At 38.0% G+C, this 15235-nt stretch overlaps 1 protein-coding gene across 2 annotated transcripts; it reads right to left on the bottom strand.

Annotated features, from left to right (window-relative positions):
• Positions 1 to 3983: 3983 nt before the first annotated feature.
• Positions 3984 to 13527, bottom strand: PRL (prolactin). 2 transcript variants are annotated; one of them, XM_019640490.1, is made up of 5 exons: positions 13467 to 13527; positions 11167 to 11348; positions 8741 to 8848; positions 6540 to 6719; positions 3984 to 4314 (listed from the first exon to the last, which is right to left on the bottom strand). In XM_019640490.1, the coding sequence occupies exons 1-5, from the start codon at positions 13492 to 13494 to the stop codon at positions 4123 to 4125; spliced, it is 690 nt and encodes a 229-aa protein (XP_019496035.1). In that variant the 5' UTR covers positions 13495 to 13527; the 3' UTR covers positions 3984 to 4122. The 2 variants fall into 2 exon arrangements, with proteins under 2 accessions (XP_019496035.1, XP_019496034.1); XM_019640489.1 differs by having other exon boundaries at positions 11167 to 11351; positions 13467 to 13523.
• Between the last annotated feature and the right edge of the window lie 1708 nt (positions 13528 to 15235).

Here is a 15235-nt window from a genome sequence, read left to right as displayed (position 1 = left end):
TGCTCAGCTCGGGCTGGACTCGAACTGCTGTTGCTCAGAGCTCAAACTCTTGAGCGAGCTCTTAACCAACTGAGCCACTCGGCCGGCCCTAAAATTTTTCTTAATTTTAGGCATTGACAGGGTGCCATAAAGTCAAAATATTTTGGAGATTAGTGATTCAGGAAACAGATTATCAAAATTAGCTGCATAAAACGGTACTTAACATTTGGGACATAAACCAGTGGCACTAGTGGCACTGAGTCTTAGAATCATGTTTAAACAGATGAGTTGAATAAGATTTCTCAGTGCCAATACACAGAGAGCCTTCAGTGAAGAAGCCATCCCTGATTAGGCTTCCCTAGCTCCTATCACGCTGGTATGATGTGCAAGCATGGATCTGTTTTTAAAACATGTTATCTTTTCCACTTGTACATGCATTTAAGGGTCTTTCATTGCTTTATTTGTCTTTCCTATCTTTACTATCCAAATAGTTGTGTGTATAACATGTCATGGGAGCATAACATTGAGAGGTATTACATGTCTGTTAAAAAAAAAAACAGTTCTTGTGTTTTCGTCAAACTTGATTATTTACTGATATCTTATAATGCTGTATGAATTAACACCTCAGCTCCTTTTGCTCAGGATGTAGAGGATAATTATATCACCAAATGATTCTAAATGAATTGACAGATATGCTGTCTTCCTATTTTTGCCTATCAATATCCCACCAACCCTTCAAAACTCCATCATAAAGCCATCGCAATCATGTCCTCCAAAAAACTTCCTTGTTCTTGCATCCCAATGACTCCTCGCTGTTTGTTAATTCACTCTAGCACTTTGTTTAGCATCACCTATTACAATAACTTTCCTCTACTGTATAGTATACTAATTTGCATGTTTATGCGATATTGTCTTTCTCTACAACTTGAGAACAAACTCCTGGAAGACAGAGATTTTTCTTACCTCTCTTTCAGCCTTTTTAGTAGCTGTGGCACATGACTTACTAATCTATGAGATCAGTGAATTTCAAGGGTTTTTTGTTTGTTTGTTTCTGTTTGTAACCACTGCTGTTATTCTTGCTATAGAAGGGCCATTCCTGCAAATGTAATATTATATGGAAATCTGTAAAAGAGGAAAAAATATAGATTCGCTCTGGTTGGTAAGGGAGTGATTGTAATATTTTCCCAAAATATCCTCTTTCTAGCTACCCCTTGCTGACTCTACAGAACACCTATGGTTCTCCTCAATTTTGTCTGAAAACTACAGTATTCAGTTTATATGTCATGGTCAAACAGGGAACGGTCTTTTAATATCACCACCTCAGTTGTTTATCTGAAGTCTTAAATTTGTGCTTGGAATAACTTTTAAGAGAAGAATGTATGAAGACGTAAGTGGGCTAGTGGTGAACTTATGTTTCATACAATTGCATTGTCCTTTTATTGCCAAATTTCACCCCTGATAAATACCATCCTCTCTGTTGGAAATATCTAGAAACTGAAGAAAAGGAAGTTAAGTGGCAACACAATAGAATTAGATGTTTTCAGCATTAAATGACTTAGAAAGAAAGTTCATAAAGGTTTCCCCCATACTCTCATACCTTTTAAAAGAAGAAAGCTGAAATAGGAGAAAGCTGGCATTTCGCATGCATGCAGGAGCAGTGGGTGAGATTGATAGATTGGTTTGGGGCATAGTATTCTGTTGTGTTCTGAAAGGTTTGGGTCATCACAGCTAATGGCAGGAGCAGGACTCAGACAAAAATAATTCTGGATATGAGAAAAGAGGTCGGTTTGGGTGGATAATCTTGCTATATGTATGGGAAAGGTTTCTTTGCATGGCAGGAGAAAATTGCCTTAAATTCTGATCTGAAGAGGTGCCAAGTTCTGCTCATCTCTAGAGCTATTTTAAGTCAATTATTAAGGGCAAAGAATATTTCTAATACAAGGGAAAATTTTGGAAAATGAAGAGAAAAGAGAAAAGGGCGGTAAAAGGAAAACGAGATATTTTCTCTTAGGATATGAAAGTTAGTTCTTCACCAAATACAGTATTCTAATAACATCTCATCCTTCACAACCTAAGTCTTTTTACTCACTTTTCCTCTTCTTGTTTTTCCTTCCCTCTCTCTCCCTATTCCTTCCTTCTTCTTCATCCCCCTTCCCTTCTACCTTTCTGTTTTGTGTCTATCAGGATGTTGGATGGAATATTTCCTATTGTCTGCTGTCTAGGAATTCCTGCTAAAGCCCCAGAGCTGCTGCAAAAACAGCCTGGTGTACCACTACTTTCTAAGGAGAGCAACCAAGAGATCGGCCCTCAACCCAGGTTGTTTAGAGGCAGTCAAACGAGCTGAGATACTCTAACCCAGTCACCTCTCTCCAGTCTCGATCAATAGAAGATTAAGTGTATGAGGAGGGTGCTGTCATTCAGTGGCTGAGTAGGGAATGTTTGTAAGGCTGATCCTCTAAGATCAATATTAACAGAGGGAATTACTCATTGGTTCTGAAAGAAGGAGATAATGGCATTTCTTTTCTGTTAATATCTGTTTGTGAATCCAGCTTTCTGAGCCACTCTGTGAACAGAAGAGAATTTTCAAGAGACCCCCAGGAAGGGATCAGATACAATTTAGTATTACTGCCATTCAGTTGTTTAGAGTGGTTATGATGCCTGAGTTTCCTGTTGGTCAGCTGATAGATAGCGGACGTTGAGACAATTTTCTATGGCCGGGTGCTTGCGAGACAAGGGAAACAGCAGTCGCGGCTGTGGAGAATACTGCAGATGGCAGAACTGTGGGGTAAAGAATTGAGCCAGAGTATACCCCTGGTAAAGAAACTATACTGGGGTGTCCCCACTTGTGAATGTCCTAGGAAATCACAAGAGAGACATTTGCTGCTCGGAGGAAATTCAAGGTTAATCTCTCTGAGCAATGAGAAAGCTATAATAGCACCACATCACTCGGCGATGTCAAGCCTTTTTCAGGTCTCCTCATCCTCTGTCTCATCCAACGTAGTCAGAGAAATGGCGATCCAAAGAGGGAGAGGAAAAATACCTTGAAGAACTTAACCACATCTACTTTCCCTGTGAGATCTCTGAGCCATAATAGGGGAGAAGGAAACATTAAAGAGGTTGAATAGGGGATGGAGTGGAAACTTGAATAGACTGGACTTCTTAGACCCCAAGTGACTAGAATATGTGGGATGTGTCCAAGAGGATACTAAGAAGATGAGAATTCAGTAGAGCAGGGTTGAGGACAGCCACTGGGGAAGGATAAAACCATTTCATGGTTGTACCTGCCATAGTCTGAATGTGTACCCCCACCCAGAATTCATAGGTTGAAATCCTAACCCCCAAAGGTGATAGTATTCGTAGTTGGGGCCTTTGGGAGGTAGTTAAGTTATGAGGGTGGAACCCTCATGAATGGGATTCATGCTTTTATAAAGGTGGAACCACAGAGCTCCCTAGCCCCTTTTGCCATGTGAGGATACAAGGACAAGTCTGTGACTCAGAAGGGGGGCCTCACCCGACCATGCTGGCACCCTAATCTTGGACTTCTAGCCTTCAGAGCTGTGGGAAATAAATTTCTGTTGTTTATAAGCTGCCCAGTCTGTGGTATTAGCTCAAATAGACTAAGACAGTATCTTAATAATTTTAGACTGTTCAGTAAACCTCTTGTTATTTGGGTGCATTACAGTGTCATAGGACTTACATTGTCCACCATAACACTGAGAAAGTTAACTGATAGTAGGCATATATGTCTGGCTTTTATAAAGAATCTTGAGTATTCTGTCTTCTTGTTAGCGTGACCAGCATGATTAATAATTATCAAATTATTTGATTCTAATAACCTGATCCATAATAATCTACTGTGATTCTAGTGTAAGCTGATAATTGCCTTATTTGTAATGCTAGCTTCTGCTATTTGTGACAAATTTTAATAGGAACTTCTCAATGGTAGTGAACTTATTGTCTTTTGATTTTCTATTAAATGAAGATAAGAAACTTTGACAAATTGCCTCTAAGGAGTCAGCTTTTATTTTTTAAGATGAGACCCATTACACCAAGCATGCATTAAACAGCTATAAAACTAAAAGAAGCCTGCTATGGGATGGATCATTAAGAACCATCTCAGAAACAGAGGAAATGGATGTGGGCTTAGCAGTTGTTGTTGTAGATGAGTCGGCACTTCAGGAGCTTGAGATAGTTGTCAATCTTATTTGAATCCCTGCGTAGGCAGTGGAGCAAGTTATAAAAAGCAAAAAGGCGAGCGTCTTCATCAGCCATCTGCAGCGATGGAAGTCCCGACCAGACAAAATAGACCTCATTTTCTTTGATTCCTGGTTGAACCTAATAGCCAAAAAGATAGTGACTTATTATTAGTATTATTAGTATTTGCTTATCTTTGGTCCTTCTAATTGTTGAATTAAGCTTTGTGGAAGGGACATGAATGTACAACTCAATAGACAGAGGCATGGATTCTTGAGCCAGTGTATCTGAAATCTATCTGTGATCTAAAAACTAGAAACACAACTCAAGTATGTTTTCTCATATGTATGTGATCACAGAGGTAGTATGTTTGTGCAGGAGTAGATAGATGGAGAACCAGAAAGTTGCTATTTGAATGTAGATGTGAATGTGACCAAGACACAGTGGAGGAGCTAGCCTCAATCCTCTCACTTGAGGAATGATTTCATTTCCTGAATCTTGTCTCTGGTGTGCACTTAGTACTTTATTTCTTCCGACAGATCACTATAATTGCATTGATCTTTTTCCTGCTTTGAACGCATTCTATTCTCAATAGAGTCTATGTACCAGAGACCTTGAAATGATAAGGACTCTACTCAATGTTTTAAGGTGCAGATAATCTAGTGATGACTAAGGCTAAGATGACCTGCTGAAGTAGTCAGGAGACTTTCACAATCCACCCATGAAAGGTAAATTTCAGTGAGGAGGAGCTGCTGTCTTTTGAGGTCTGTGGGTTGGGAGGTGCTGGGAAAAGTACCTATGAGGAGGGGGGTGCCGGCAGCAATCCATCAGTAGTGAGGGTGAGGGGTGGGTGGTAGCCTGACTGTGATAACAAAAGGCCATTGAGCAACATGAGGGAAGAACACATGCTCTACCAGCTTTTGTGTGCTGGGAGTCCCAGGGGCTCTGAGAGACCAGACCAAGGAACAACTTGGCAACGAGGGATGTGAACTAGTTTGGAGGGCTACTAAGTACAAACGTGGGGTGACTGTAGACTCTCATAGCTCAAACAACTTTCTCCAGCAGGCAAAGAATATTTTTTTTGAACCTGGGATTCCCTATTGGAATTTAAAGTGTGTGTGTGTGTGTGTGTGTGTGTGTGTGTGTGTGTGTGTGTGTGTACGCATGCACATTTGTTGCCTTGTTTTATGTTTTTTATTTTTGGTGCTTGAGCCTTAAGACAAACTTTACTATGCAAGGGACAATGATATATGAACAAGAATACATAAATACGTGGTAAAATGAAAAACAGAAAATGAAGTGTGGTAGAATAAATTAGTGAATTCTGACAGCAGGTCCATGGTAATGAAGAAAATAACTTGAAAATCTAGGTGTTTGTTTCATCTGTCCCACAGTAAAAATGTGCTTTGTGTTTATGTTGGATATATTCTTCTCCTATGAAAATGATCACAGTGACACATAACATGTACTTTGTGCACAATAAGGGAAATAAAACATTTCTCCTGTTATTATTCTTATAATCATATATTGTTCTCTAGATGATAAAGTATTTCTGAGAACTTCAGAAAGCTGTTTAGATGTTATCTCATGCATGTTGAAATGATCCCATCTACATGGAGATATATATTGCAAATATTACCTCAATCTAAATATGACAAATTATATGGGGAAAATTAAATGCAATGTACGGGTTTCATTTTTGAAGATCCCCTCAACAAAATTTAGGATGACTGAACTTTCTGAAAATTACAAAACAAAGAACATTTCAGAAAAGACACACCCCTTTCTTTTGTGTCCCACTGAAGTCTAGTGCTTTTTGGGACAGTTTCGATGCCATGGCCTCATCTTTTCAGTCTCTTTCCTTCCCTAACAAATTTGTCTAGCATGGGTTTCGGGGAGTGGAAAGAAACACCATCCAACCTGATTTTGATTTTCTCTTTTCTCCCTTCCCACTCTTAGCTTTGGTGAGAGAAGAAAAGAGGAAGAATATGAGCAAAAGCTCAATAACAGGCACCCTGGGGTACTTTGAGGAAAACATTGATCTTGCAGATTCTACTCTTCAGTTTCCTTTCCCTTGAAAAAAATTTAATTGCCTGTCCCCAGGAAGGGCCAAGTCTTGGGCAGATTTGTCTGCAGAGTAGGGAAGGTTGTGCCTGCCAACGATCACAGTAGCATGCTAAGATTCACTTGCAATAGAATCTATCACTACCAATTACTAGGCTCTTGATTTATTTCATAGCAATCTTGCATGTAAAATGACTAACTCTTGTCCTTGCAGAGTGAGATATTTCAAAACGAATTCCTCGTCACAGAGGTCACCTCTTTCATGAATGAGAAAAACAAAGAAGCATCAAGAGGCCCCTCACCTGGCCGACAATCTTCTCCATGCCCTCTAGAAGCTGTTTGTTCTGTTCCTCAATCTCTATGGCTCTTGATAGGATAGTGTCTGGGGCTTCTTGCAAACCACGCATTTCTGTGACTAGATGATACAGTGGGTCGTTCCAGGAGCGCAAGACAGTGAGTACCAGGTTCAGCAGGTCTTCGTGCTAAGCAACCATTAAAACAGTGACATTCAATAAGCACAATACAATGGGTTATGTATGATTTTTGCTCAGAAAGACTGCCCTAAATATAAATATCTCTTTTATTCCTATGTGCATGTAAAATTTTTTTGTAGGTGGTAAAATTTGTAAAAATACAAAATTTAAGTCATTGGCTTAAACTTTGCTAAAATCTGGTTTATTAAAATAACTACTTCTTCTAGTGAGAGTTCTAATTTGTAGCATGAATAATTTTGCTTTCTTTCTGAAATTCTACCATTCGCCCCCTCAGGGAATTATTTTATATTTGACCTCTTTGCTTGTCCATGGGGAGAAACCAGAGAATTCTGTTGGAACTCCCTATGTGTGCCTTTCCCGATTCAAGAAAGACAGAGTCCACTGGTGTCAATGACAAAGGGTCCAAATCATTTTCACCCAAAGATTCATTCATATTTATGAATCAGATGGTTCATTAATATATTCATTTGTGATTTGTAGTTTTATTTTCCAATATTAGAACAAAGAGGTAACGAAGATGTATAATTCAGAACCATGCTCTCCTCCGTCTATCAACCCTGTCCCATGCTGCTACCAGAGCAGTTTATTTGTTGTATTCAGGTGAATAAAATGGCACAATGCTTCTTGAATAACAGCATTAAATGAATTCACAATGAAGGATTTTGCCCGATAGTTTACTACTATCAAGGTCATGCATGAAACTCCAAAGAGGCCATCATCTCTGATTTAAAAGGTTTACTTTCTCAATGTCTGTGAATTAGTCTGGTGGTAAGGGAAATGAAGAATAGAGAAGAATGGAATAAACATTGCATTGGAAACATGCACTAGGATATGAAAGAAAGGGACTAGAAAGTGGATGGCAGTATGATTTTGCTAGAGGCATTGTAGCATAACAGCCAAGAGTGAGGGTTTTGAATTGGATGAAGCCCAGACTCATTGCTTACTACTGATGTGACTGGTGCAAATTCTATAACCTCTCTAACTCTCGGTTTTCTTATCTCAGTAAGTTTAATAACAGTACCTTGTGTTATAGGATTTTGTGTGATGATTCAATATAGTAATGCACGTAAAGTGCTTTTTACAGTGTCTGGCGATGTAGTAGCTCTCAATAAATTTCAACCTCTCTTCCTCCTCTTCCTTCTTTACCATATTCCTTTATTTTAGCCCATTGTCATAATTATTATTAATGAGCTTAGCAGACAGAAAAAATGCTAGTACCGTTAACAAAGTTGTAAAGAGAGAACAGGTTGTGTTTATGGGAGGTAAATATATGAAGATGTTTATTTTCAATCATGTTAACTGTGGCTATGGCAGGGAGTCAGAAGGGAGAGATTATAATACGAAACTGAAGCTGGAGGTTGGTATGCAGTCTTTGTTGTCATCAGAACAGAGGCAATAATTGTAGTCATGAGAAGTAAAACAGTTTGCAGGACCTGCTTTGAGGGGAGACTTATTATTAGGAAATAAGAGATGGCAAAGGAGTAAGTGAAGAATGAAAAAAGAAGTAGGATTCAGAGAAGTAGGAGAATCAGAAAGAAAGTTTTGAAAGTCCAGAAGAAATGGCTCAGCTGGTGCAGAGGTCAGTAATGTGAAATGCTGCCCTTGTAGGCGCCACTGGGTAAGAAGTTGTAAGTCAAACTGCATTTGTATTTCTTACATATGTATGAATTTTGCAGACCTTATATTTGACACATGAAAGTCCAATTCATCTCACGCTTTCATACAGTATAATATATGCAGTCCTGGGTCTACAGCATTGGTTAACATCCTATTATCTGCATGGACAATTTATAGATTTGTTATTTGCTGCTACAACCTTTAGTCAGCATTGGATTTTACTGATAATTCACCGAGCAAATAATGTCATTTTTTGTTGATTGCTTACTCTTCCTCCTTTTTGCTATGAATGTGCAATTACCATGATTATAGTACCTCTAATAATTTATAGCATGGTAACAGCAGTCTACTGCCTCAGTTTTTTTGGCGAGAAACTTGGATAAAAGACTCACTTTAGTCTGTTGGGCTTCCTCCTTGTCATCAGGGGTAGGGAGGGAAGAAGTGTGGCAGCTGTTGATAGTCTTGGAAAAGAACCCCTTGCCCTGGGCATACCGTGTATCCTGGAAGTGATCAAGCATTTCAGTTAGGACTTTTTGGGCATTGAATCAGTAAAGCCATTAACAAAATATTACCACATTTGATAAATATATTAAAAATTATATATATATATATATATATATATATATATATATATATATAATGAGAGTCACATAAAAATTGAAACTAAAGAATTAAGGAAGTTCTCCCTTTCTCTATCTTTCCTTTCTGTTATCTCTTTAAACACATTTTTTTTCATCTAACTTTTCTAAATTCCAAAGTCTTCTCTTCTTTGCTATTCCCTTGTTAAATTTCAACCTTCTCACAAGTTACTATTTGGAAAGCAAACATTAAAAATACCAAAAATGTGAAATATTAAATGTTTTACTAAGCATCATCTTTCTTTAGTATTTGAACCAAATGTCACAGTGTATATGTACTTATATTTAGCCATTTGATCTCTTGTTCAATGTGGGTCTGAACCAATATGTTCTTTAATAGGCATTATAAAATTATAACTTCTCTTTGACTAATCTCTGAATCTATGCATATACTTTACCATGTTCATGACTGATGCAGAATACAATTTGTTGATCATAACAAAATGGTAAGTCAGAAAAATGGCATAAAATTTAAGGAAATATTAAGCAATGAACTGAGAATAAGAACAGAAAAAAAAACAGCTAACATTTTGACACATGAAAACGAATCTTTAGCAAAAGTGAAAATTTAAAATGATTACTAGGAAGATTTTGAAGACCGAAGACAGCCTGTCAAAAATGGAAGATGAACAAAAAATTAGTGATTAAAAATAACTATATGAATACATATTTATTATAAACATTGAGTCACATTCTCTATGGACGCTCTTTGAGTTATGAAAGCTCTAATCTACTATGGTATTCTTTTTTTTTTTTTTAAGATTTTTATTGGGGAATTGGGGGGATGGGAACAGCACTAGGGAATTGGGGGAAGGGGGACAGACAAGTTGCTGTACTTTTGTTCTTCAGTCTAGTTGTGGAGGACGTTGCTTCACTGGCCCAAGTTGGCACCATCATTGCACTCTTCCCGGGTGAGGCAGATCAGTCGCTGGCTTCTGGACGGCCGCTCACTGCGGCTGCTGGCCACTCACGCTGGCTGCTGGCTACACACGGTAGCCTATGGCAACCCACTGCCACAGGGGCTGCAGCCTATGCCGTCGCCAGTGACTCACGGCAGCCCAGCTCCAGGTTGAGCTGTTGTTCAGCATCTTAGCTGTAGAGGGCAGTGTCACTGGCCCTCATATGTGGGATCCGAACCAGGGCCCTCTGGCATCCCAAGCCAGTTCTTAACCATTGCGCCACTCGGCCGGCCCCTCTACTATGGTATTCTTAATTGACCTAAAATACCTTAATCAGAAAGAGAATAATTGTTTCCAGCTCTAAACTAATCCTTCTATTTTAGTTCTAAATGTATATACTGGAGATCTTAGAATAATAACTTATGGTGTTTTGGGGTTTCAGAAAAGCTAGCGTTCATTATTTATTTTCCTAACATGAATTCAGTTTAGTTTAACATTGATCAATCCACCAAATTCACTGTGGTGCAATTTTCACTTAACTTAGTGTGCTAGGTGAAGACTACCTTGGGAGATATGCACCCTATATGCAAGGATAAGAAATCAACATGCTTCCTTTTCCTTAGCCCTACCTAAAAGTACTTTATGTTAGGTGTTTGTCTCTACCCTCCCCCCAATTCATATGTTGAAGCCCCAACCTCCAACATACTGTATTTGGAGATAGGAGTTTTACTGAGGTAATTAAGGTTAAATGTAGTCATAAGGGTGGAGCCCTGATCCATAGGACATTGTCCTTACAAAAAGAGATGGCAGGGAGCTTCTCTCTCACTCTCTCTCTCCCTTCCACCCTCCCTCCCATCCCCACCCCATGTGAGGACACAGGGAGAAGGCGACCTGGGAAATAGCCCTTACTAGAACCTGACCAGGCTAGCACCTAGATCTCGGACTTCTACCTCCAAAACTGTAAGAAAATTAATTTCTGTTGTTTTAGATACCCAGTTTATGAAAGCCAAAGGTGACTAGTAAAAGGACTTACAATTTTTTGGAAATTTTAAAAAATAAAGAAAAATTTTAAAAATTAGTACACTCTTTAAGAATCTTTGAGATGTCATGAAACTGTCTCCTTTCTTTTTGCTCCACATTTTATTAACCAAGACCTTCTTTTGCCTGTAAAGTACATAATTCGAAATTTGGCTGATGTGTCTTTCTTGTTTAAGGTGTGGTGTAGCCCAGTCATTCATGAGCAGGTTTCTTCTGGGAAGAAGCCAAGACCGTGGTACTTACAAATTCATTGAACATTTCCGAGGAGAGGTTGTGGATGTAGTGCGACAGGATGACTGCACGGTCAAACAGGTCTTGGAGGGACACTTGGCAGTTGGCAGCCCCACTGGGACAGACGGGCAGCGAGACCACACTCTTGCACAGGAGTAGGTTTGACACCAGCAGTAGCAGGAGTAGGCGTGACCCTGCTAAAAACAGGAGCCATTCTCAGATGATCTATTCAACTGAGGTTATCAAAAGCCATCCTGTGGAGGACAGTCTTACCTTCCCATAATGCCCTTAGCAAGAGTTGGTTGTGTAATAGCTGGGGTGGGGAAGAATCAACACTTTCCACTGTGTAAATTTAGATCTATAATTATATTTGCACAGATATATAGTTTGATAAATAGGTTACTCCCTGCATTTTTTTACTGCTCCCAGACATGCTTCTGTACTTTGCAAACCTTTGGAACTTAAACTAATGCCGAGCCCAAGTGTTTAGGTCGTTCTCTTAAGATAGTAGAGCATTATGGGAGTTTCTGAAAATTTTCAGCATCCTGGCTCTCTAGGGGTTGGTAATTTTTTAACTCTGTTGACTAATACTTTCATTTTAGACATTGACATGGCAAGAATAGCACAGTGGTTCGGTTTCTTTTACCTTCATGCTTGATAAGAACAATCACATGATTGTTAACATTGAATATGAAGAGAATTCTAATGTAAAAATGATGCTGTAACCTAGATCTGCTAACACACATTAATAACTCCATGCATTTGCTTGACACTTTGCCAAAAATTTTAATTTAAAAAAATGTTTGTTTCACAATAACCCTGTGAGATAGCCTCAGCCTTCATTATTATCATCAAATTATATTGATGAAAGACAAGGTTTAGCGAGGGTAAGTGATTTTCCCCCAATCTCATTATTAGCAGGTAGAGGAGGCTGCATGCCAATATCATCATCTTTTCACTTCCTCATGTTATATCACACACACCGGGTGTGCTCTCAATCTGCTTTTGTGTGACAGGGACCACGTCAATTTGCTATCTCAGCAAATGGACAGATATAGAGACCTCTAACATATTGGTAGTTTACACTTTCAAAAGGAAAGAAACAACATATTAAAATAGCTTTTGGACTTCAAATGACTCCAAAAGAATATCAGATATAAAAATATGTTGATAAAAAAACTAAGCTTTTGCGGAATCTTCAATAAATGTAATTGGAAAGGTCCAAGATAAAACTAGGCAAATGTTAAAGATTTTTGTGTGAAAATATACCTAAACCTAAATACCTAAAAAAAAGTTTAGTATAGACTGTAACTAAACAATCTTTTAGCTGAAAAAAAAATTGATGTAAGATTATTCATATAACCGACTTTTAATTTTTCAAAAGCATGATGTTTCCAAAAGTTTATTTTATGTGCATTATAGTGAAGTAATATAGATGGATGGATATTTTATCTGCAGGTATAGATAAAAAGTACCTTGCGGATACAGAAATTAGAATATTGGTACTAGGAAATTCATAACTGGGTAGATATTTTTTAGCTCTGAGTACATTTATCCTCTGAAATATTTTCACAGTCTAAGATGAGATAAAATAGATGAATGTTTTTGTTCTTCATTTCATAAAATAAATTTTATAGGTGTACTAATTTTTTTTCTTGCAAATATCAACCAAGAAAGTGCAAGAGATTAGTTGTTACTAGCCTGTTTTTTTCTTTTGAAATGTCATTTGGCTTAAACCCAATTGACAAAGTATTATTAAGAGACAATTCTACTATCGTTGTCTATATTTTGGCTTCAGAATTGCAAATTTCATCAGGTTGACCCATCTTGCCCAAATCACATAAGAGGACTGGGAACCAAAAAATGTTAGTTTCTGCTTTCTGGAGTTGTGGTAAATTGGACCTAAAAACACTTTTTTTCTTATTCCAGTCCAAGGTTTCTCAACCTTAGCTTTATTGGCATTTTGAGCTGGATAAATTTTTGTTCTGGGCTCAGTTCTGTACATTGCAGGATGTTTAGCAGCATCTCTGACCTCTACCCACTAGATATCCCCACCCCGCATTAAGACAACCCAAAACATGTCCAGACATTAACCATGTGTCTCTGGAAGAAGAAGGGTTCTTCCATTTGAGAACTGCTATTCTCTTCTATTGTGCCCTTGTACAATTGCTTTTTAGAACAATGATTAGATAGATTTTTGAAACTCTGTAAACCTGAATCCTCTTGCTATGAGGATATTAGCTAACATTTTAAAGTAATAACCCCACAGGAGTGTTGATAAAGCCAAGAATTCAGGGAGTTGTTGCACATACCTTTCAGTGTCAACCCTTCGCTCTCCATCGTGGGTGATAATTCAGGAAACACCCTTCGCCAGAGAAGATCTGGTAGTTCTACAGCCTTCTCTTCCCCAGACATTGGCTTTATAAACCCTTGACATCTTCATGAATATATTTAATCAGGCATTCGCTTCCCTCTTACCAGTCATCTATTTCCGTCATTGAGATTACCCCCATAATTTCAAACATCAAATGGTATTTTATTTCTTATTCATATTCAGGAAGACATACTGGCCAGATATGAACATTCTAGGAAGGATTTTGATTAATTAGACCAAAAGGAAATGAGAGAAATGATGAAGGTGAGATGTGGAAACTAGCTTGGGTTAGAAGACCTGTAAAATTCTAGAAGTCATTTATTTTGAAACTTACCTTCATTTCTCTGCTGTTTCTTGAATATAGGATTATATTTCACTTAGGTATCTTAGGTATTATCAAAGGGTTTTCTTTATTTCATTCGGATTTTCTGGGTGAAGTCAATATTTCAAAGCTTACACCCTAAAACCAGGAAATACAGAATAAAGAATGAGGAAATAGCATGTTCAGTGACTCGTTATACTCTCATTATATTTCCCTCATTTTTTCCTTGCTTTTACACATCTATCTGTCCTTTTAAGAATGGACAGTATCTGGATGGTACTTCGTTTTAAAATGTGCCTTTTTATTTGGTTAACTCTTTTAATTTTAACATATATGGAAGTTCTATTTTCACCCCCAGTTTATAGATTACAAAACAGAGGCTTGGAGAGATTAAATGTCAAGGATGTAGAAGAAATAATTAGTCAAGTTAGATGCTGGAAGGATTATTGCTTCAAGAATCAGGAGGGACGTGAAGAAGGCTGGGAAATGGATCGCTTAACAAACACTGCTGAGCACTCGCACTGAAGATGGACAAGAAATCATCACCACCTTAGGGAGTTTATTTTGGGGGAAGTGATATAGTGTTTTTTCAAGGACAAACACACACACACACTCACATCCTTGTATATAATGTAGTAAAAGACAATTCTAGGCCATCATTTCCACTCTCCTCATGGATAGGGGTGGATAAACTATTATTAGCATATGATCACTTTATTTCTCTGACCTTAAGCCACTCTGGGGTTAAAGTGACAAAAACTCATCTTTCTGGGCTCAAAAGTTCCATTTGTCTTTTAGAGATTTCCGAAATGAAATGATTGTAATGAATAAGAACTAAGTTGTTGACGACTTCCTCTAATTTTTAAGTCCATGCATCTAAAGCAGCCCGTGACCTTTCGTTTCAATTTTACCATATGTTTCTTACAGTAAAATTGACAGATGAGGTAATTTAAAAAATAATCCCTTTCTTATGACATTTACTTTTTCTGTAGTTGCTACTGCCACGTTAGTGCTTCAGCAATTATCAGGCTAAGGGCTCTTATGCGGACTTAGAAATCTTAACCAAGACTAACATCACTTAAAAACTATCTTCCTAATTGCCTTAGCTTAAGCAACACTAGATTTTGAATCATACCCATCAAGTGTGATGATTTATAGTCTCTAACAATCTAAAGCTGGGTCAGGATTCCATACTCTCAGACTAGGTATCCATTTTTTCTCCTGGACAGTGAAAGTATGAATTATTAAGAGAGCAGTGCCACATGGTAGAGAAATTAAGGCTGCCCTACATTTCCCTCCTCTCCTAGAAATTTAAGAGTAGGGAAATCTGTCATAAGAACTGACAACTTAATCTTAAAATTTAAAGGTGTTGCAGCATTTGTAGG

The sequence above is a fragment of the Hipposideros armiger genome, unplaced genomic scaffold (genome assembly GCF_001890085.2).
Source record: "Hipposideros armiger isolate ML-2016 unplaced genomic scaffold, ASM189008v1 scaffold_50, whole genome shotgun sequence".
NCBI lineage: Eukaryota > Metazoa > Chordata > Mammalia > Chiroptera > Hipposideridae > Hipposideros > Hipposideros armiger.
The sequence above is the reverse complement of the archived record's forward strand: the minus strand, read 5'-3'. Positions and strand labels throughout refer to the sequence as shown.